At 34.9% G+C, this 23,875-nt stretch overlaps 2 protein-coding genes across 8 annotated transcripts in view; one reads left to right on the top strand and one right to left on the bottom strand.

The window, feature by feature from the left end:
* The window catches only part of AP4E1 (adaptor related protein complex 4 subunit epsilon 1), a 320,304-nt gene that overhangs the window by 82,197 nt on the left and 214,232 nt on the right, over nucleotides 1–23,875 (bottom strand). The window lies entirely within an intron of this gene.
* The window catches only part of DMXL2 (Dmx like 2), a 56,144-nt gene that overhangs the window by 2,697 nt on the left and 29,572 nt on the right, over nucleotides 1–23,875 (top strand). For all 7 annotated transcript variants that reach the window (XM_049812867.1, XM_049812864.1, XM_049812862.1 and 4 more), the window contains exons 2-16: nucleotides 6,371–6,496; nucleotides 8,228–8,299; nucleotides 8,998–9,076; nucleotides 9,712–9,865; nucleotides 10,828–10,894; nucleotides 12,760–12,938; nucleotides 13,653–13,836; nucleotides 14,824–14,998; nucleotides 15,766–15,999; nucleotides 17,116–17,393; nucleotides 17,594–18,290; nucleotides 20,089–20,210; nucleotides 21,301–21,390; nucleotides 22,759–22,876; nucleotides 23,626–23,745. In XM_049812867.1, the coding sequence (XP_049668824.1) occupies nucleotides 6,371–6,496; nucleotides 8,228–8,299; nucleotides 8,998–9,076; nucleotides 9,712–9,865; nucleotides 10,828–10,894; nucleotides 12,760–12,938; nucleotides 13,653–13,836; nucleotides 14,824–14,998; nucleotides 15,766–15,999; nucleotides 17,116–17,393; nucleotides 17,594–18,290; nucleotides 20,089–20,210; nucleotides 21,301–21,390; nucleotides 22,759–22,876; nucleotides 23,626–23,745 (2,695 nt within the window). The remainder of the gene's footprint in view (nucleotides 1–6,370; nucleotides 6,497–8,227; nucleotides 8,300–8,997; nucleotides 9,077–9,711; nucleotides 9,866–10,827; nucleotides 10,895–12,759; nucleotides 12,939–13,652; nucleotides 13,837–14,823; nucleotides 14,999–15,765; nucleotides 16,000–17,115; nucleotides 17,394–17,593; nucleotides 18,291–20,088; nucleotides 20,211–21,300; nucleotides 21,391–22,758; nucleotides 22,877–23,625; nucleotides 23,746–23,875) is intronic.

Below are 23,875 nucleotides of genomic sequence, written 5' to 3'. Positions count from 1 at the left end.
TTAGGGACACTGCAATTCTCAGGTTCTTCTTCATCCTTCCTTTCCTCTGCGGTTTGCTCTTGGCTTGTTTACATGACTCCTTGTTGGGAATAAAGGTAAGCTTTTAATTTCCGAGTCAGTGTAGCTAGAGCTAAGATGATAACATGTTCTGCCTTAACATTTTTAAAGCTTTGGTGAAAGTCATCTAGTTATCCTGAGAATAAGAAGGGGGAAAGAAATATTTTTGGCATTAATTTTTCTTTCCCTGCTAAAAAACAAGTATTAGTGGCTCCGTAAAGCAAACAAATCCAAAGAAACAGAGACAGTTGCTGTAGGTTGTCTACAAAGGTTTTGTCAGTCTTTTGTCTGAAATGCACATAGTGTACTTTCCTCCCTGTGCTCCCACATCTGCCTGCAGCAATCCTGACATACATCTAGCATTTCCCAAATAAGGGATGAAGGACAGAGATGTTTGGATAACAAACTGGCTTGTGGATGTTGTAGCTGTATTGTCCCCAGTCTAGTAGAGTGGGTAATACACAGGGAAACTTGTTTGAAGGGTGATTAGAAGTGAAATAGCTTCATAATGCTGTTTGCTACCAGGCAGCCTCCCTTTTTTTGAGCTCCAGGAGGGACGCTGCATAAGCAAAGCATTTAAGTACTAAATCACAGAAGTTCTGGTATTGTCATTTCTGGTAATAATTCTGTGCACGATTCAAATTGCTGTTGCTTCATGTTCTTATTTCAGCAAATATTGTTAACTGTGTTTCACAAATGAGCTTACAGAAGGTCTGAGTTGAGCTTTATACGGAAGGGCCTTACAGTACACAACCCGCCTAGAGAGAAGAAGGTTATGTTACTTGAACCTCATAGCCTAACTGGCAGCTAGTAAGTTTTTCAAGGTAGTAAACTGCATTTTTCAAACCATGGTTGATTTCATTTAGGGTTTGTTGTTAAGCAGCTGTTTTAGGTTAAGCCAATTTCAGTCACTGACCCTAACCTCTGAGTGGGATCTATGTTACCAACCTGACTTTCTGTGGAGTAAGGTAGTTTCAAATAAAGAAGACAAGCTGTTCTGATTCTGTTTATATGACTTCTGCCTTTTGTCCAAGTTCAGGGTTGTTTTTTCCCCGCCTGAAACTCTGAACAGAATGTAGCTGTTTCTATGTCAGTTTAGGTTTAAAAAAAAAAAATAAATCCATAGGTATGCCAATTACCTAAAGGCTAGATTCTAGAAATATAAAAACTCCCGGCTCTGGCTAGTGTTACATGACTTCTTGTAAGAGGTATCACTAAATGCATAAAATACAGAACTCTAAACATTATTAATGAAAAATCAGAATATCAGATTTTAGGGGTCTCTCTACAAAAGAACTTTTCTGATAGAAGTGAAAAAATATAATTAATTATTTTTCATTTTTTAAAAGTAAAAGCTTCTTGGCATCTTCTATGCCAGTACTGACACTTGGCCTGGAATTGCGTGTAATGAAATTTCAGAAGCTGTTGCAGATGAAAGTCTCCCACACCCACATGAACTTTTTTTACCTCATTGAAAACAGCAAAATCTTCATTCACACCATTATGTCCACAAGATACAGCAACTGAGAATAGGTTTTCTCTGCTGTGTAGGGTTCTCCTCTACTTCATCCTTCTTGAAAAATTACTTCTTAAAACCCTTATTTGCAAATCCCTGTTATTACTACTTATATATTGTTCTCCACTGTGTCATGTTTATGTGAGCTGGATTACAGACACTTAACATCTGAATCCTTACTATGTTCTTTTTTCTCTGAAGCTCTGTGTGTAAGCATATTATAAAGAATTTAATAATGAATTCATCTCAAATGTCAGTTTAGGAAGGCCTGTTGTACAGCCCACAGGCTAGTAGCAGGTTGGGGGTTTTTTTCAGTTATTTTGCGGTTTTCACTAAGTGTGTGTAATTCTACTAGTACTTAGCTGAGGGAGGAGGGAAGTGTAAGTGTTGTGTCCACTGATGACAGTTTCTAAATGTTTCAGAACTCAGGTGTCTTTGTTGCTAATAGGAAGGTGGAGGAATTTCTGCATCTTCTATGTTCACTATCCAATCCAGAAACTTAAGGATGAGTGTTGTTATACTGGAGGACTACCATAAGGCCAATAGAGGCTTTAATTGAGGTTTCAGTACAGATTTTAATTAATATATGTAATTTTAGATGTTTAAGAACTTCATTTTTAATACCACTGTGGGCTGATTGTGATTCTTCCACATCATTTAGCCTCTTGAAATGTCTGTGTACCCCTAATAGTACACACTGGGGCTTGAGGACTTCTGGTCTATTTCACTTACGCCAAACTTGTAAAGAGTTGCAGGTTATAGAAAGAGAAGAATCATTTTTTTACACAGAGAAAATTACTTATATAAAGAAAAAACAAGATGAGAATGTGAAGGAATAATTGTTTCCCTATCTGTTAATTCCAGTGCTCAATATTAAAATTAGAGAACCAAACTGGAAAACTTGGGCAGCTAAAAAAGAGAGATGCACGTGCTGCTTTCATATTATCTGAAAATTGAGGCTATAGCATAAACTGTTACAGTAGGACACAATGTCCTGCTTCTGTCTGGTGTTCCTGCATTCAATTAGAGCCTTGTCATTGTTCATTTCAGTGGTCCCAGATCTTGACAGAGCAGACATTGGCAAACTACAGCTTATTAGTTGCTTATGGATCCTGCAAGTCATCCTTGCATTCTGGCAGTTTTGCAACTCCATTTAATTTTCTCTTTGAAGTTATCAGTGACATTAGAAATGGTTTGGCAGATACTCCATGTGGGTGGTTTTTACTGCACTTGTTTCATTCAGTGACTGCTTATAATTCTGTTTAGCTAAGACCTCTGTACTGCTCCCATCCCTTACAGTATCTCAGCATCTTCTTTTCCATCTTTCCTTTTTGTATGGCTTACCAATTTTCCATTCCTTTTATCAGGCTATGCAGGTTGTTAGTCAGTTCTCCAAATCCTGTGGCCACTGTTATTCTGGCAGGATAGACCTGTGGTGGCATGAATGATCTCTCTGAAGATGTTGTCTGCCGAATTCTCAAGAAGGAACTACTAATGTTAAATATTATGACACTTCCATATTTTTTGCCAACATAGGGTGCTTCAACTGCATTACTAGCTTAAGGAGTGAAAGGACAAAATGAGAAGAGGATTTAGTAGAAATGTGTTCTGTTCAAGTATAAACATATTAATATATTGAGTGTATTAGAAAAGCCTCATAAAAGTAATCAGACAGAAAACTTGTATTTAGAGGTATAATGTGAAATATGGAAATGTCTTTCAGTACAGAAAAGTATACTGACCTTTTCTGTTTTGAGAAATTTGGAGACTATAAATGTGAAAAAGTGAATACTTGTTTTAAAACAAGGGGACACCTTTTCTCGAAGGTGGGGTTACAATAAATGTACTTCTTAAAGTAAATTTAAGATTTAAGGTAAATATACTTTAATATACTTTCAAGAAATGAGGCACATTCTCAAAATAAATAACTACACTGAGAAAATGACCCCAGAACCAAGAGACAGCACTTCCTCAAAGAACCTGAAGGCTGATACCTGCAGTTGGGAACGTGTTCTGACTAAGGTATCTAACAGACTAGATCCTCTCTGTTGGCTTAGGACATTTAGGTGTGCTGAGTCACTTGTTGGTGCAGTGCCAAACACAGGCAAAGAGTAGAAAGGACATGAGTGACAGTAATGATTTCACTTAGGAAAGAGATCTCTCTCTCAAGAAAAAATTCTACTGTAAACCACCCTTTTAATTCACAACGACCTTTGTACTTAACTTTAGAAAAATATGCTAAATTGTATAATTAGCTGGGAAAACACTGCCTTGTTGCTATGATAAGAAGTGTGGGTAGGGGACAGGAGAGAAGAGAAACTAAAACTTTAAAAAAGGAAGACGCTAAATTCTTTTGCTTCACAGAGTCAACAGACATACCCAAGTATAAAATATTTTCTGTTTCATACATTATCAACTATACACACACTTACAAACATGCATGTTTAAGAACAGTAACCATAAGGAAATTAAAGTTGAGAAGTCTTTTCCTTTCCCTATATCACTTCTGAGACACACATCCATATCTCCTGCTAACAGGATTGCAACTAGTGATAAATTATGTTTACTTTGGTTTGAAATTCGCAAGTCAAACTATCAATACCAACAATATAAAAATAGGGTATCCAAAAGGTTTAAGTCCTCGTTTGAAGTGGATCGGTAACATTTTTTACTGTATTAGATAACAATTTAAATCATGTCTTTTAGTAGGTTTGTATCAGTAGTTATGAGGCAGACTGTTGCTATTTTAATTGCTCACCCTGTGAAGTAATAGTAGGAGAATCAATTGCTTGTAAACATAAGAATTCTGAATAAATTATTGGAACAAGAGGAGCTGCTTTTATTTTCCTGTCTACTTATAGGCATTCACATCCTGGTCTCCATCTTCTTCCTTCCTACTTGTGAACATTTGCTGGCCTGCCCAGCATTCCACACCACTAGTGGAGTTTGTTTTGCAACAAATTCCAAAATAAAAAATAGGAAAACAACAAAATGAAAAGACTTTCTGTTCAGTGCCAGAACTTATCTCAGAATCTCATCTTTCTTTCTCTTACTTTCTGGAAATAATCCTATTTCATTTTAATAATAACTTATTCCTTTCCAGACTGGGTCTAATAATTGCATAGCTTAGTCATCAAGGAGCTAGGATATTCTGTTACATAGATAATCTCCCTCTAACAACGTTTAGCAGTTGTGGTGGTTCCTCCCCCCCCCCCCCCCCTTCCTGCTTACATTGTGAATAACTCCAGTATCAGTTCCTCAGAGCTTCCCAGAACAACAGTTGTGGGCTTGAGAAATCAGACAATACTGGATCACTACTTTATTTTTGTGAGATGACCTTGGAAATCTTTTAGACAATCTATGTTTTGTATGCAGTTTTCATTTCTGTGCGTGCAGTTGTATGGTGTGTTAATTTCTGAGGCCTGAGTTTCTGCTTTGCTGCTTATATTGCTGTTCCTTTCTTGTTTTTAGCAGTGATTGTACTTTCACTAAATTAGGCCTTTTTCTTCAGACTTTCTCACTTGTTGCTCCTTCCCAGGAGGATCAGAAGTAGACATAGAAGGTCATGAGACATAAATTGTCCATTCTAGTTCCCGTGGTTATCTTGTACCATTACTTTAGTGTGCCCATCAATGGCCACTGATCCTGTAAATCTATAGAAATACTCACAACTTCTCATATACTTCTCAAAAATAATACAGGTAGCCTTTAAACTGATTGACCTCGGAGGAGAGGGCTAGGACTCAGTAATTTGGAAATTATTGTGAAAGAAGCAGGGGACAAGTTAAAATGACAGAGTAATTTTGTACCATCTGAAATTGACTGTTGAGGACATGCACCCCCTGCTTAATGCAGCTGTTGTAAAATTTCTGCCTACTGTATTGGAATCAATGGAAAACTTACTTTAAGGAAAGAGACTTCTAGCTGTAATGGTTTACTTTAAAAAAGCTTATTGATAGGTTGGTGCTGGGGAGGGATTTCTATGCCTGAATGTGGGAGTTCAGTGGAACAAATCATCTGGAGTGATTAAACTTTTTAGAATATTCTGGCATACGAGGACAAGTGAAAGGTTGGCAGACAGATATATATTTATCCTGCCAATAAAAAGTGCTGCAAGCTATCGTTCTATAACTTATTCTTATACAATTTATTTAAACTGTAGTGTGTATTGCACAAGATACAATATATCCAAGACAAATCTTTGTTGGTTTCTAGTCTTATAGTAATGTGCACTTATTAAAACACAGAAAACCCCAGAAATTGGATTCTTATAGAAAAGAATCACTTAGTTTTCTTAAAAAAATGAAAAAAGGTGCAGAGGGGCATGACACATATATTTAAGAAAACTATATGCAAATTTAATAATTGCACCTGAATAGTAAACTCTTGGCTGCCTTGCTCTAAGAGGTAACAAGAATTGGAGGGGAGGAAAAAAAAAAACAACAAGCAACTAAAACCTAACAAAATACACAAAACAACCAAAAGTGAAAGTACACACAGAGCTTAAGTTCTAGAAGAAGTTTGGGGTTTGTTTTGGTTTTTTGTTTGGTTTCGTTTTTTGCTGTTTCTTTTTGCATGATTTAAACCCTGGAAGGTTTAAAGGTCTCTTTTGCTACTTTGTTTTTACTTGTTGCTTATTCTGCTGGTGCTCCTGTATTGATGGGGACTAAACCTGCTACATACTACCATCTTGTTTCAAGGAGATTTTCACAGATCTCTCAAAAGTGTAAGCCATCTAATAAGTATTTAGTTTTTTAAATACATTTTTAATTGTATTTCTTTTAAAAAATATTTCAGGCATATGGCTCTGGTTGTGACATTGTTATTCTGGCAAATGACTTTGAATGTGTGCAAATTATTCCTGGTGCTAAACATGGAAACATCCAGGTCAGTTGTGTGGAGTGCTCCCAACGACAAGGCAGGGTAAGGATTTTAATAAACCTGTATAGAATTAAAAAAAATCGAATACTCAAAATAATTAAACAGCAACATAATAGATTAATGGTATTAATGAGTCAATTTCATGACAAGGATCAGTTTTTACTGATATATAACTTTCTGAGTAATACCTCTTGAATTACTTAGAGAATTGTTTCAATTTAATAGTAATTTTGTGGTGGGGGGAAGCAGGAGTCATCTTATAACACTGGTTTTTATTTCTTTCCAGGACCTGCAATAACAGGTCCCACAAAATGTGGGAATATGTATTAGTTACAGTTTAGTATCAGAACTGGAATGCTACTAAAATTATTGTTGTCTGCATTGTTGTATTCTTTCATCTAGCTAAAGAAGACATGGATAAATCATTCATGTATACATATATATACACATACATATGTGCGTGTGTGTGTTTGTGTGTCCTGCAAAGTAATGAATTAGGAATACTTTCTCTTTCAGAAAAGCTTAGGCATGTTTAATGTGTTTAGAAGTGCTACAGTATCAGCCGTCATAACTTCATGGCCCCTGGACTGGCTATGGGGTTTTATTTTTAATCCCTAAACAGTGCTAAAGAGACAGTTTAGATTGCTGAGAAAAAAAATTTGCTATGAGTTATGGTAGTGCACTGAGCAAATTTTGTTTGTCAGTTGTCCCTGCCTAATATTAGTGAGTTAAAAATTGGTTGCGGTATTAAGAAAGCCCTAGTTAGGATTTGGGCAGCTTTAGCTGGCCAGGGCCCCTGCACTGCAGCAGTGCATTCCCAGTAGGACTGGAAGAGAGGAGATTCCAGCTGCATAGGTGGCCCCTGCAAGATCACCATGAACCTCTGGGTGGTTCTGCATTCTGGACTCTGAATTCACAGTCTGTTCTTTTCTTTGGGAGTGTGTTGTTGCAACCTTCTCCCCCCCCTGCCGCTCCCTTTCCCCCAAAGAAGAAATAAGATTTCATAATAAATGTCGTGAAACTTTTGCATCATTTCTCTATTAAGGAAACCAGATGCTGAATGGCAAGAATTTAAACAGTCTTTCTTTTAGAAATCTTTTAAGGAAGAAAAAGGAATTTTAAACGTAGTCAAAAATACTCATAACCATATGAGTATTAGGAATGTGACCAGATAAATTCCTCATAAAGACCATATGGTGTATGGAGGTTTCTGTGAAATAAGTGAGTGAAAGAAATAGCGGGGTTCAGTGGTATAAGTACTTCAGTTTTTCTGTTTACCATTTGTCTCCCCTCAAAATGTATTTAACTGTTCAAAATAGAATTTCATTTCTTCCTGTTTCCTGTAATTATTATTTAGTGAATGGAATCTGGGAACACACTGAGACCCAGACACTAATAATTAATTTATTAGTTAGCTGTGAAGTAGATGAAACATGAGCAGAAGTAGTGAAGGCATCAGCCTTCCCTTATGCATTAGCAGTAGTTACTCTAGAAGAATACATTAGATCTGATTGACAGCATTTATCCCACTGAACAAGATGTCTTTCCTACCTAGAGTTAAAATCTTAAAGATGGGCTTGTTCGGAAGTATGTATTTCTCAACTTCCTTAAGAAAGTATACCTGTAACACAATTAATGACATTTACATTAATTTCACTTTTCTTGAACAATGGCACATGTTGCTGGAAATTCTTTAGCTATTTTGGAATACTAAAAAGCGGTTAGACTTATCTCCTAACCTTATGTTTTGAGTCTTGAATTATTTTTTTCCAGATTGCAGCATCATATGGAAATGCTGTCTGCATATTTGAACCACTTGGTATAAATTCTCATAAAAGAAATTGTGTAAGTATGTATCTCATGATTGTAATTTGCTTTAGGTTTTTAGAAGAGGCAAAAGTCTGTCTGCTAGTTATTATTTATATTATTATTATATTACATGGGCACACAAAAGACTAATGGATAAACATTTTCCACCATCCATAATAAAACTGGATCTTCTTCTGCGTGAATCAAACTGGGAACTGCACTCCTAAGTTCACAACATCTTGGTCTTGAATCTCATACTAGAATGACATGGTGACAAGTTGGTGTTTCTTTAACTTGAAGAGGTTGTCAGATCTGTGGTACAGAAATATGACTTAGACTTGTAGACGTGTACCCAGACTTGTGTTTAACAGCACAGCCGTGGTCGAGCACTCAAGCATTAAGTATGTTCTCAAGCAGGTTTCACAATCTTTGTTGCATCTATACTGCCATCCCGTATGTTGTTATGAAAGTATGACTTAACTAGTTTAAAGTAATCTACAGACATATTTGTACGTGTGACAGGACCAGATCTGGCTTGCAGGGCACTCTGTGATGCATTTAATTTTTATAAAACAATTAAAGAAATTATTAAAACTAGATTCAACAATCTACCGCTGGGTCCTGGGTTTTTGCAACAGGCTTAATAGCAATTTCTGAGAGAAAGAAAGAAATATCAATAACTTTCCACTTTGCTGTTGATGTGAGAATTAATTCTTTACTGTTTTTAACTACAGCAACTAAAGTGTCAGTGGCTTAAAACTGGGCAATTCTTCCTCAGTTCTATGACTTACAACCTGGCATGGGACCCTCAAGGTAATGTGAAGTTTGTGAAGTTATTTGTTCAACATTTGTAGTTAGAAGAACTTGAACACTTTATTTTTATTGTAATAAAGTGAGAACATGAATATGGAAATTATAGATTATCTGTTCTCAGGCAATGTTGCATAAAATGTGAGGCCACAGTTAGCGTTTTTGAAGATGCTGTGCCAACTGTTTGTCTCTCTTATGCAAGATCTTAGTTTGGGAATCACAATGTTAAGTGGCTAACTGACTTAAATTACCACTAATAATCATTTAAATAGAATTTTATCACATTTAAAGTGAGCGGTGTACCTGGGCACAGATATTTATAAGATGTCTAACAATGCATCTTTATTAGAGATGTGAATGGCTATTTAGCATCTACAACATTCATTGTTAAATATCGTTTATCATTCGAAGTCACCAAAAAAACCCTTGATGTTCTTTCTTAAAAGGTATTATAAATTCAAAATGTTTTAATAAAAGCAGCTATACAATATGACTGAATACCCTATCATATTAAAATGGACTTTACAAAGTTGAGTTTTCAACCTGTTTTGAGTAATCATCAACAGAATATGATGACAGGCTTAGTCTTTCAATATACATGCATCATCTTGGTTTCACAGCTTTGATATTACTTTCAGGTAACAGGCTGCTGACAGCAACTGACTTCTTGCAATTGTGGGCCCCTCCATCTAGTGACATTCTAGAAGAAGAAGGTGATGATCCTGACAATCAGATCAAAGATGATAAAGTTCTCCCAGTTCTAAATGACTGGAAATGTGTCTGGCAGTGCAAGTGAGTGAGATAATTTTTATTTTAAGACAAATTGTAATGCCACCTCATATATCAACCCTATCTTCTCTCCAAACCCATATTTTAAAATGAGCTTTTAAATCGGATTAAAATACCATAAAATTCAAACAATGTACGTTACTCCAAATAGAAATTCCTCACTTTTTCAAGTGACCTATCATCAGATAACCTAGTCAAAGGCTTACCCAAACTGTAGCACTGGTAACATATAAAAATTGTCCCCGTTTTCTCATCTTTGAAAGTAGTGCTGAGATATTGGATGAGACTGAACAGAGGAGCAGTAGCAGGCAGATAGACTCCACTGAAAGATGAGAGCTGCTTCCTGAATCTTAGGAAGAGGGTCCTGAGACCCCTTCTACCCAGTTCTATTTGAGATCCATATTATGGAAGTGCTTTGTGATCAGCCATTTTTATATATATGCAGACTTGGGAAGCAGCTGCCTATGAACCTGTTTTCTCTTGACTTTTTTGAAGCCATTTTACATTTTGTTCCCACAAAGCACTGTATAGGCTGCTTTCCTCTTTCAGACAGCTGAACCATAAGCTGTAGTCAGTCAAATAGTATCACAAATTATCTAAAAGATCTTCATTTTCATTCCTTCCTACTATTTGTCTTGGCTTCACTGGGAGTAGAGGAGCAGATGGGACAAACTTCACTTCTGTGATCTCATCAGATCTAGCCTAGGCTTGCTGTACTTAAAACAATTTATTTTATGGGCTGTTTTTCTGTAAAACTGTGAAAATACTAAATATTTTGTTTCGCTGTGGCAAATACTTTTTATGCTTCTGCTATTTCTAAAGTATGCATAAAGCAACAACATAGAATAATATATTTCATTTAAATAATGAACAGTAATACTTATTCAACTGAATACATGTGGAATAATACTATAGAATAAATAGACTTTACTTACAACTTAAAACTTTACTCCCATGTTCTTTAGGACTGCAGTATCAGTACATTTGATGGCATGGTCTCCTGATGGTGAATACTTTGCAACAGCTGGGAAGGTACGGACAAAAAAAAGAATAAGTAAATAAGTGTTTGCAATGTTAATGTTTTGCATTTGTTTGATAAAGTAAATAAGTAATACAGAATAGTGCTGGACTATATGCTTTATTGTAGTCTGAGCTAAGTTAAATTATCATCTCGTGTAATGATGTATTTTCATGCAATTCCATGAATTTCAGCACAAGAAATTGGATTTAGCTGTGTACTCTTATTGAATACTGGAGAATCAACCTGGAAATACAGTGACAGTGATACAGGCTTGTATACATATATGCTTTAGATAAAGTATACTTAGATGAACTTTCAGATATGCATAAACATATTTTTCTACTTCTGTTAAAGTAATGAAGATAAATATTAGATCGTTATGATAGAACATGTACACATTTTAACTGGTATAATATGCATATCTCAGTGGATAATTTAAAATATTTTCTATTTAGTGAATTCTGGGTTCAATTACCAATTCTTAACTTCTATTTCAGTTTGGCATATTTTTTGTTAAATTGCTATTCAAGCTAAGTTTTCAGTTAATAATTCTCTTTGATGTCACCCTCTCATTTAAGTGATTCCCTTTGGTTTTCAAGTCTGGGTAGGTAAGCATTCATTGCTTGCACTTAATGTCAGTTGAAAAATGAGATGAATTTTTGGGACCTTTGTTTTCTTACGCTTACTAAAGAGGACAATTGAATCATGAGCTGCATTATTTTATGACTAAAAATGTATTTGCAACACCTTAATAAATATTACATTTAGAATTCTTGTGGTTAGAAAATTATCAAAACATTTGCTTCATTCCATATTTCTATTTCCCGTGAATATACTTCTATATAGCTAAGCATTTGACAAAGTAGGTGAGGCAGATGGTTCCAGAAGTAATTTTCTGTCTGTAAGACAGCTCTGTATTAGTTGTTTCATGAGATACACAGCTTTGATCATAATTCTTAACAGGGCTGCCTGTCAGACTTTCTTCCTGCAGAACCTGTGGTCAGATACTGTACTTTGTGATGCTTGTCAGGAAATACTATCTTTTATTCACACTCTTAGAGGTTCATAATTTATTCATTTATTTACTTTATTCTGTATCTCCAGAAGCAAGTCCTGAAAACCAGGGATATGGCATCCAGCTGTGTACAATGTACTGTTGTCATAATAGTAATGTTGCCCGTAGCTCACATCGGTATAGTCATACTCCAGTCTCACTTATCAGGATTTGTACTATTGCTGTGTTAGCATTTCAGTTTTGTTTCAATTAATTACGTTAGTGGTGCCCAACCATTCAAACCAGAAAGGTAGCATAGGTTGTCCTGGTGGAGGGGAAGGTTGTAATACACATCTGCTCCTCTGTTGTGTGCCTGTGGTCAGTAGGTGCAGTGCTTTCCATGAAAGTCAGGCTTTCTGTGTATGGGAGCCAACAGGGAGTTACAGTATGAATTGTCTCAGTGGAGAAACTGACTGTTAATGAGCTTAATATTTGTAGCGTGAGTGGCAGTCTATTTCTGGCTTCTATCTTTTCAGGGAAATGGACATGGAACTTAAGTGTGCATATGTGCTATGCAGAAAATGCATAGTGAACCAAGAGAAAAGTAGGGGGCCAACTGGACTGGAAGAAAAATTCCCTATGGGAATGGAGTGTTGCCAGCAGAATAGTTCTTCAGTCCTGTAACTCATTCCAGGATGACCATCAATGAAATAAGTGGTCTTAGAAATGGGTTGTCTGAAAAACTGCAAATAGTTCTGGGACACAGATCAAGTTTTCATGAAAGATACTAGACATGAAGTTTCCTTATTATTTGGGGTCTTCTTTTTGTGATGTTTCGTAATTATAGCTAGCTAATCCCATGTTTTTTATTGCTTTACATAGGATGACTGCCTCTTAAAGGTCTGGTATCCTATGACTGGTTGGAAGTCATCTCTTCTGCCCCAAGAGAATGAAGAAAAGAAAAAATGCTCAGGGGTTGTCCACTTCTCATTTGTTTATTTGGCGCATCCTCGAGCAGTGACAGGATTTTCATGGCGTAACATTAGCAAGTACATGCCCAGGTTTGGAAGTTTTCTTTTTAAAAAAAACAAGCAAGCCTTTGACCAAGTATTTTTTAACACTCTGCTTGAAGTTTGGCCATCAAGAACATGATTAGATTTCTCTGCTTATACTTTCAAGAAATAAAACATATCAACATCTTCCCATAAGCTTCTGTATTACCTAGTGCAATAGTGATAGTCATGTTAACAGGTGAGATTTATTCTAAAATATGGTCTAAACTTCAGTACCTTCTCAAGTTATGTGAGGAAACATGGATGTAAGGCTTTGTCTTCACCAAATGGTGCTATGACATTGGAAATAAAATGCTTGTTTAAATGATTAGCATTTAGTAAGCTATTTTCTGCACCTTGTTGTATATAGTGGTGTTTAATTAGCTGTTCAATTTCACTTTTCATTATTTAGTAAAATTTATGCATTCTTCACATAGCTCAGCAAGTCAGATAGTTTAGGCAGTTTCATAACTGCAGTTTTATAATAACTGTTGCATTTATCAAATAATAACCATTCTGTGTTCACATGCACTTTTGCCAATAATCTATGGGTTTATCAGCATGCCAAAAATCCCTACTAATATAAAACCTTTAGTTAGGGGAGAGGCAGAAATTTGGATGAAACGATAACTACTAAATACTTGTATAATCCCCTAATTTCTGCTGTGTCCATATAGCTAATTTAATTACATTGGGTAGTAACCTTGATATGTCTATTGTTAGGGGTTTGGTCTGTAATGTGTTACTCACATCATGTCTTGATGGCATCTGTCGGCTGTGGGCAGAGACGTTGTTACCAGAAGATACTCTTCTTGGTGAGCAGATCTGTGAAACCAGCACTTCCAGCATTAGCAGCACTATCTCTCAATCTGGAAAGCAAAAGGACAAAATACAGCATGCACTAGAGGTACAAGTAAATACTTACTTTGTGAATTTTTTATTTCAAGATTCTTAAAAAGTAAATATTTAAAGGATGTAGAACTCTAAGAATATGTATTATCTAGTTCTTATAAGCATAACAGTCTGAACTACTTCATATCAGTTTTTGAAGTCTGTTACTAAACAGTGAAGAAGTCAGAGACTTTGCAACTCTGCACCCATTAAAACTCAATCAACTTTTTCTACAGCTAACTAATAGTGACAGGAAGAGACAATGTTTAATGGAATAGTAAGTGATGATTTCATTCTGATTGGGTCTGAAAATCTGTCATTATAAAAACAGTGAACGCAGTAAATAAACTCTTCTAATTTTTAGTTATCTGATTTAATAATTGCATTTCTAAAGGGTGGTATTATGGGGCTCTAAATTTCAGTGGCAGTCGTATCAAGTCTATTAAGTTTACAGTAAGAGAAAACCTATCAATATAAAACCAAGAAAACAAAACAAAACAACCCAACCACCCTACAACTCATTTGTAGACTATTACAATCAGACCAAGTTTTTACTTCTTACATATTATAACCATCAACAAGTAGGGAGAGTGGAACCAAGTATGCTTTGCACCTTTGAATCAGTTGTGCTCTACATGTGCTCTCAGCAATTTTCAGTGACACAAAAATAATTCATTATAAAATTATATTGCAAAGGTTACTGCTTTTAGATTGTTGTAATATTGTTTATGAACATTACACAAAATAGTGTGTATTTTTGTGTTGTTGTTGAAGCAGATATTAAAGGAACTTTCAGAAGACTGTTAGAAGTGCTTTGCCTTTGGCCAGAACTGATGTACATAAGTGTTACTAATATCTGTTGAAATCTATTTAAAATAATCCTTTTGACATTAGTCTTCACTTCTTAGGTAGAAGGAAGTTAAAAAGCTTTAGGCTTTATATAAGTGTGAATTTTTACCTTACAGTTTTTTAGTATGCCTTTATTTTTTTATCTCTATTTCAGACAATTCACCATTTGAAAAATATGAGAAAAGGACAAAGAAGATCTTCAGTTCTTGTTACCCACCCAGATGTATTGCCAGATCAACAGGGTACTCATGAAGTTCAGCGTCACATTTCACATCATGCAAATGCACTTGGTCACTTCCATATAGCAGCAAGCATCAACCCTAATACAGGTGAAATACAACCATTTATTAAACTGTAACAATATATTTGTACAAATTGAAAAAAATAAAGGGGGCTGAGATGCGTTCTTTGCTTTGCCTTATTGAATACAGGGAATTTGTAGGAAGACTGTTATTTCACCAGCCTGTTACTTGGCGTAGAGTTTTGTAAGACAAATGGGGCTGAATTTATTCTGAATACCTTCAGCACTTTTAAAAGACAAGTAAATTCATCTTTGCACATCAGAAAGCAAACGAAACCTAAAGAAGTCTTCTTTGCGTTTCATTGTTGGGTTTTGGGAGGCAATGGTTTATGATGAATAGAGTATTTGCTTCCTACAGAATATGTAGTGAATGAAAAAAAACTGTACCAGATTTTTTGGCAGGAAACCAGCTACTTTTTATAGAATAATGCAGAATATTTTAAACAAGGAGAAGATTAAAGAGCAATCATGTGCCTTACCTAAAATTTGTACATGAAATGACAACACTGCAACATATGAAACTGAACAATTAGAACTGTTGAGTATCATTTACCATTCACATAAGAATAAATTTTCATGTAAATTTATTGATGTTAAAATATCTTTACATTTTTTTATTACAATTGCAGGTAGAAACTTGATCCACATATTACCTTTTCTAATCTTACAGGCACAAATTATGTTCTACCTGAAATAAGTTAAATATCTTAATTAAGAAATCTCTGTGTGTATATATAAATAAAGAGATGAGCAGTTTAATATATAGCTTTTTTATTTGTTTAAAAATCTCCACAGATATTCCATCAGTCTTGGCTGGAACAGCTTTTAATTTAGATGAAGGAAATGGAGGCTTCGTTGTTCACTGGTTGAATAATAAAGAATTTAATTTTACATCCTCTATTGAAATATTTATGCAGCATCTAAGAAAAATTTCTGAACAACAACTAGAACAAGATTTTGATGTTGAGGTTGAAGAAGAAGAAGAAATGGAAGAAAAAGAGAGAGGATTACATATGAAATTAGATCATGGTTAGTAATATCAAGATATGTAGCACAAGAATTATTCTGAAGCACATTAATGCAATAACTAATGCAGTTATTTAGCACAAGAATTATAAGTGCTAACATTTTATCACTAATCTAAAATAAATAGACATTTACAGCTGAAATTTTGGCTGCTGTAATTGTAGGCATGAAAAATTCAATTATGTACGCTGTTGGAATGCAATAGTGATATACACAGTGAAAAAGAAAGGTAGCTTTTGTCTTTCATTTCCATTTTGGATATATTCCACTGAGCTATGAAATTATGACTAAGACCTGCTTTCTATTTACCTTACAATCTGATTGTCAGTAATGACATACCAACTTACGTCAAGCTTTAAGAAGGGTTGGACGTAGCTCCATTTTAATGCAACTGCACTGTTTCCAGTACTGATAAGATTTAAATCTTATACCTTAGATCACCTGATGATCCCAAGTGTAGCTGTTCACAAAGGAATGGAGAGACATATTTTGAAATTAATGAGGGAAAACTTATCCTACCAGAAGTACTTTACATTGGTGTGGGAGGGTCACTTGGCCAGTAAGAATGTGTAAAAATAAAAATCTGTCTACAGAAACTAGTAAGACCAAGTAATGATAGTAAACCGATGATACATTTTGTCATTTATAATGCTTAGGTTCTTAAAATCTAGATTACTGATGCAGTAGTTAAGTGATAATTATTACTGAACATGCACTACATACTAGTTCACTGATTATATACCATATATTTCATGATCACCTTCTAAATAAAAAAAACCAAACAAGCCTACATTAATTTGGAACCAGCATTCATATGAAATGTGTGTGTTTGTGTAGTTGACCAGAATAATCTTAGGCAGGGCATTACTCTAAGTATCTGGATTTTTACGGTTGTATTTATTATTACTTGTATTGCACATTTAGAAGCGGTAGTCAAAGGCGAGAGCCTCATATTTTTGTACAGACAGACCAAAGAAAAATGTTTCTACCCTCAATGTGCATGAATGTTCTTATCAGATAGTACTATTAGCAGATTAAAAAATATTGTCGTGTTTTGAGTAAAAACCGATAGGGAAATCTTTGCAATGGACAAAATGGCACATTTCTTTTCTGTTGCAGACTTGTCTATAGATAGAGAATCAGAGACAGGGACTGGTACAGGCTCTTCAGAACATGAAGATGGAGAAAGAGAGGGAAGCCCCAAAACATCTCTACTAGCAGGCCCACGCATGCCTCTTCCAACAGTTTTGTTAGATCGGAAAATTGAGTTGCTCCTAACTGAATGGAACAGAAATCCAGATATGCTTTTTACTATCCATCCTATTGATGGTACCTTTTTGGTGTGGCACGTGAAATATTTAGATGAATACACTCCAGGCATCTTTCAACAAGTTCAGGTATTGTATATTTGAAATTGTTTTATTATTTATGATCTTAATCAACAATCATTTTGTCCTTTCTTTCATATCTGAACATGAGTATGAATTTAATTTTAAATACTTCCTGTGAAACAGCTATTTATTCAGACTTAAGCTGGGTTGTTATATTCTAATTTTTTTCTTTTTTTTTTTTTTTTTTTTTTTTTTTTTTTTTTTAGGTTTCATTTTCTTCTAGGATTCCTGTTGCATTTCCATCAGGAGATGCTAGTTCCCTTAGCAAAAATATTATGATGTATGCTTGCCCTGTCTTTGTAAAAGATAACAGTAATGCTGTACATCAGAAGACGATGGACTTTCCAGATAATACTCTAGCAAATAAAGGACAAAGCTTTGCCCAGGACAGTGCAAATGTGAATATAATCTCTCCCCTAGTAATGATGATTTCCAAACATGTAGATGGCTCTCTAAATCAGTGGGCAGTTACTTTTGCTGATAAATCAGCTTTCACTACTGTGCTAACTGTATCACATAAATTTAGGTACTGTGGTCACCGTTTTCATCTCAATGATCTAGCTTGCCATTCTGTTTTACCATTACTGCTAACATCTTCTCATCATAATGCTCTATTAACTCCTGAATCAGACAGTTCCTGGGACTCTGACAGGATAAACAGAATAATGGATCCTATTAAACATGTGAAAGGTTCTTCTAGGCAGCAACTTAAAAATGCAGCAACCCGTACATTCCATGACCCAAATGCAATCTATAGTGAGCTGATTCTGTGGCGTGTAGACCCTATAGGACCTTTATCATACACTGGAGGAGTATCTGAACTGGCTCGAATTAACTCTCTTCATACATCCGCTTTCTCTAACGTAGCCTGGCTTCCAACACTTATTCCCAGCTATTGCCTTGGTGAGTATACTTAGCATGTTTCCATATAGAGTTAATACTGAAAGTCACAGAATTAATTTGTTAAAATAAATTACTATTGTATTTAGAGTATATTTATATTAACTTTTCAGTAATTTCCTTGTATTATGCAAATTAAGCATTTTTATTTCATTTGAGGCTAAGCTACTTCAAAACATTTCATCTTGTCTGAGTCTGTAGTTACTGTGCATCAGCTGACATTCAGTAACTTCTTTGTGTGAGTAAGCAATCATCACTCTCACAAACAACAAGATGATCATGATCCCTTTCCTCAGTGCTTTAGGCAGCTTCACTGAGTGTTCTCTGCATTGACATGGTATTAATAATGCAGATGTTCTCATGACTTGGGCATCTGGGTTGTTGGCCACATACAGCTGCAGGAGGCAGTGCGTTGAACAGAACTAGTTTTTGGACTGCTTGAACATCTGAATTATTGGGAAAGATTTTCAGCCAAAATTTACAGTATCAAAATCTTTTAACATGCTGGCTAAGAACTCTGCTTAGAAGGTCCTGAACCAATACCAAAATTCTTCAGGCCATCAGTCGTTTACAAAGACCCAGTTAGAACACAGAGTATTTTTAAAGAAATAGACTACATTAACTTTACAGAACTGCACACGATACTTTTTCAGAGGTTAGGCAGTACAACATCTAATGTGTAATGCCCTAGGACAATTCTTCAGTTTCTCTATTTAATTTTAGGGCTTTCTATTGCAGTTAGGAAAATTGTCTCTACAAATGTTGCTCTGTTCAGCCACTCAGATACTTATTTTTGAATTATCATAAAGATGTTGTAGTAGTAGTAGTCATCTTTGTATACAGTACTAAAAATGTAGTTTGTGCTGTGGATGTAACATTAATTTTATACTAATAATGCCAGGTTATTTTATTATGCTAAGGCCAGTCTGACCTTTTAAATTATTAAATGGGTGTCAAAGATGTTGTACAACCTCAAAAATCCTAAGTATGCTTAATAAATGCATAACATAGCTTTCATTTAAAATAAAAAAAAATCATTTTCTCTGCTTACATAGTAACATTCTGTGCTGTCTGAATCCTACAAAGTCTTCTAAACACAAATAACTAGCTGCTTCTCTCTTATCATGTAAGGGGAAAACGTATATCAGAATAGAAAGCCTTGTGTCAAGCCTGTTCTGTATACTGTAAAGAAGCAAAAACGACAATCTGTTACAGTTTTTCATATATTATTCACTACTGCAGATATATTTCTCCCTCCACTTATATCTGCACTTTTAACTGGAGGGTAGAAGGAAATATTCATAGAGGTTAATATTACCCAAAGAGCCTAGAGACAGTAACCAAGGAAAAAAAGCTATAGCTAATATAGCTTTTCTGAACAGTTTACCTTAGACTCCTACTCTGACAACCTAGGGATGCTAGAAGTAGCACTTCCGAGCACCTCCTTAGAGGTGACAGTGAAGAAAACATAATCATTTTAAGGAATGACAGCGTTCCCTTAGGTGTACTACATGCTGGTTTTTGCATGTGTGAACGATGTTTGTAAACATACATGAATTCTGCTTAGATTATTCACTTTATGAGGAGTTTCCGTTACATAAATGAGCAGAAAGGGAGTTATTTCAAAGTTCAAGTACTGGTGGCTTAATGCACACATTTGCTTAGGTTTTTGCTTCAGTACTTTACAAAAATTATGTTAGAAATATACTCAGATATTGTGAAGTGGATTGTAATAGCCTACCTGATGCCATTTGACTGCCATTTTTTTCTCTACCTACAAAATTTTTGTGTTTTCTGTTAGGTACATACTGCAATTCTGCTAGTGCTTGCTTTGTTGCATCCGATGGCAAAAACCTGAGACTGTATCAAGCTGTTGTAGATGCACGAAAACTTCTAGATGAATTATCTGACCCTGAATCATCTGTAAGTTTTATGTAGCAATGGTTTGAAAGTATTAAAATAAAACTAATTAAGGTAACTTTTTTTTTTCCACGCCAGTGGTTTGTCTTCATTTAGTTCTGTATAATTTTTATGCCATTCCATGTATAGGATCTTATGCATTATACCTTGCAGAATTAAATTTTGCAGCTGTCTGTAAACATTAGCAGACAGAAATGCAGCTATTACTACTAAAAGTGGCTGGACTGAAACAAAATTTCCCTGACAAGTTTCCCTGGCCTGTAGCAGGTGGGGGGAAAGGAAAAATAGGATTATTTTTTTTTCTTTGTCTTCTCAAAATCGGGGAGTCAAGAGCAAGTAGGAAGGTGAAGACAGAAGAGCAAGACTTAGATGTATCCACCTAAGTTACATTTATATATTGGGAAGGGCAGAGATGGTAGGATAGGAGGGAATCAGCAGGTTATTGCTAAGGGTAATATTAGCTCTTATTTTTTCTGTAATAAGCAATTTTTTCATCCTTTTTTAGCTTTCATTTCTGTGACTTTAAGCAAAGTAAAGCCTGAGCTTGCACTGTTAAGTGTATAAAGAAGCACATCTTTCTTTTTTTTTTCCATTCTTCTGTTATTTTATAAGCTATCCAGCAAGATAGAGTCTGTCACTATTCAGATCAGTCTGAGGAATCTGTTCTAGGAACCATGACTGTGAACATTCCAGCAAAAATCAATAGACCCTTCAGTTTATATATAAGCTGTACTGATTTATTTTTTTACATGTTGTGACAAAACCTGAAGCTTTAAAGAAAAGTGAAGAAGTGTATTTGAGTTTCTCATGGCACAGATACTAAGTTATGTTATGAAAGGATAAATCTTTAAATAAACAACATTTAGTTTCCATAAAAACTGGTGTGCTATCCCCATGAATAGCTGCAGACTCACAACAGTGCAAATGTCCTGATAAACACATTATTCATAATTGCCAAAATGACAACAGGAAGAAGTCTGTTACAGTTTACGCCAACAAGGAAAATCAAAGCATCAGTTTATTGTAAATGACTGCAATTTCCTTCTGTCTAAAGGAAAAATATACTAACTCTTCTCATTTTTCTCTGTTTCAGAAACTTATTGGGGAAGTGTTTAACATTGTGAGCCAGCAATCTACTGCTCGACCAGGATGCATTATTGAACTCGATGCAATAACAAACAAAGTAAATAAATAGTTAACTCTTTAAGGGTATCACATAATAGGTGTTTAATAGCTTTGTCTATTAATTAACCTAATCTGTTGAAAAGAATTCTGTATGGTGATAATGACTACCTTGAATTTTTGTGAAAGTTGAGATACCTTGAATGTTTTAGTCAGACAACTTCCTTCTAGCTGCTAGGAGCTCAAAGCCCATTCTTAGTGTGTAACAGTATTTTCTAAGCATAAATCTTGATGAAAACAAAACTTATCTAAAGACTGGTTTACAAACCATCATAATTTAAATGAAAAAAACAACAATCCCCCCCAAATACAAACAAACAAAAAGATGAACAACATTAAAAAAAACCCCCAAACCTAAAAACTAGACCTAACTATTCAAAAATGTAGGAATCATAGCCATGTATGACTTCAGGTTTTTTGTCTGTCTTGTAAGACAAATTTTTATCTGTTAACTAATACAGCTATACATTTCAAACAATGAGGGGATAGTATTATTACACCTTGTTCTCACTCACAGTTATTTTGATCATATGTGTACCACTGCTGTTTTCTGTTAAGAAGCAGCCTGTGGAAACAGTGCTTTACCATTTCTTAATTAGACATCTGGATGTTTTTAACATATATAAACACGTATTTCTCTGTCAATAAATTTTCCTGTCTTTTAAGTATTAATCACATAGGATCTTCAATTTTAAGTTCAGATTTACAAAATATTTTTCTAGAATTTTATAGATGAGTACAGGGAATACTCTTTTTCCATGTTTCTCTGGAAAAAGAGGGTGTTTTGCAACATGAAAACTTTGCCATCACTGTCTTTGGAGGATGTATTTTTCCTTGCCTGCAGGAAAGGATTTTACTGCTAGCAGCCTCCTTTGTAGAGAGGTGGAGGTACTGCAAAGAAATCTGTTGCTGTCAGGAAGGACAGCTGTTGAGATATCCAATTCATGCAATTCATTCCCTTTTTTTAGATTTCCCAAGCAATTCACTGCAGACATATCTTCCCGCTGAAGAGGGATAAAAGTCTAAGAGTTTTTGCCACTGTCATTTGTTCAGCACCTAAAGAAGTAAAAACCAATCAGATACTAATTCATCTGTCAATAACTGTGGCAAAAATGTTATTACGTAATTTGTCTAGCATAGTAGGTAGGTATCAGTGAAATTATTTGAATATACAAACAGTAGGTTCTAGAATATGCTGCTCTTAATATAAGAGGAAATTGGTTAGTTTTCCTGATGCATTGAAATAATTTTCAACATTTTAAAAGAAAATGATCCTCATCAGTAGCTAGATTGCACAAAAGAAGTAATTGCATTAGTACAAAATGTTGCTATACTGTTCTGGAAGCATAACTATTGCTTAATGTTTCAGTGTGGCTCAAACACACAATTGCTTCATGTCTTTCAAGAAGATTTCATTTTGGGATACAAACCACATAAGGAAGATGTGGAAGGGAAAGAAACTGAGATATTTTTCCAGCCATCACAAGGTATAGCATAAAAATAACTACTATGAATGAAGTAGGTACCAAAAATGTTCTTAAAGAATACTGAAATCTAGCTGGCATATGCTAGTTTCCTTTTTAATGAGAATCTCTAGAATTCGGTATAATGGCTGTTTCATGTTTCTCATATGAATTGTTGTTTACATAGTTAATGGTATTAAACAAAGGTAATTTGCTTAGAGTGAAACATTTTAACTTATATGGCAAAGTCTATTTTTCACAGTGCCGTATATTATATGTAAAATATGTGTACAAAATAAAACAGAAGTGTATTTTCTGCATCAATGTGTTGTTCCAGGTGATAAGGTGAATATATCTGACTTCTGAGTTAATACAATAGAAAGTAACTGGGGAATTTGGTAGTAGACTTAAAACTTTAAAAGAAAAAGAAGAAAGCAGGCAGGTGGAAAAGAGTTTTTACAATCTAGCAAAATAGTTCAGACTGACTGGGAGACCAAATATATCTAAAATTAGATTTGCCACTAATACTCAGGTTGTCTGTAAGTCAGTCTACCTTGTTATTTTTGTAATTCTTCTGTAGCCATGAGCAAACAAAATGTCAATTAAAAATGTTTTTAATGGTACTGTTTGAATATTTTGTTTAATAATCAAGCAATTTCTTTCAAAGAGGAAAACGGGTTTTTTTAGTACCAATTTTTAGAGAGTCTTCTGTTCCTGAAAATTATTTATGTTAAACATAAACTTCATGATAGTGATAATAGGTTTAATTACAGGGTATCGTCCACCGCCTTTCTCGGAAAAGTTCTACCTAGTAGTAATTGAAAAAGATAGTAATGGCTGCTCTGTTCTTCAGATGTGGCATCTTCATCTCAAATCTGTGCAAGCCTGTTTAGGTGAGTGGGTGACTATAATTTTCTTAGACAGACTTTGCTTTCACATTATTTAAAGTAAAGCTTGGTGGTTTATTTTAAAACAAATTATGTCACCTTTGTCAAGCAGAAGCCTCAAAGTCAGGAATCTTCG

Source organism: Accipiter gentilis, chromosome 10, assembly GCF_929443795.1.
Source record: "Accipiter gentilis chromosome 10, bAccGen1.1, whole genome shotgun sequence".
Taxonomy (NCBI): Eukaryota; Metazoa; Chordata; class Aves; order Accipitriformes; family Accipitridae; genus Astur; species Astur gentilis.
This window is presented reverse-complemented; position numbering and strand designations above follow the sequence as displayed.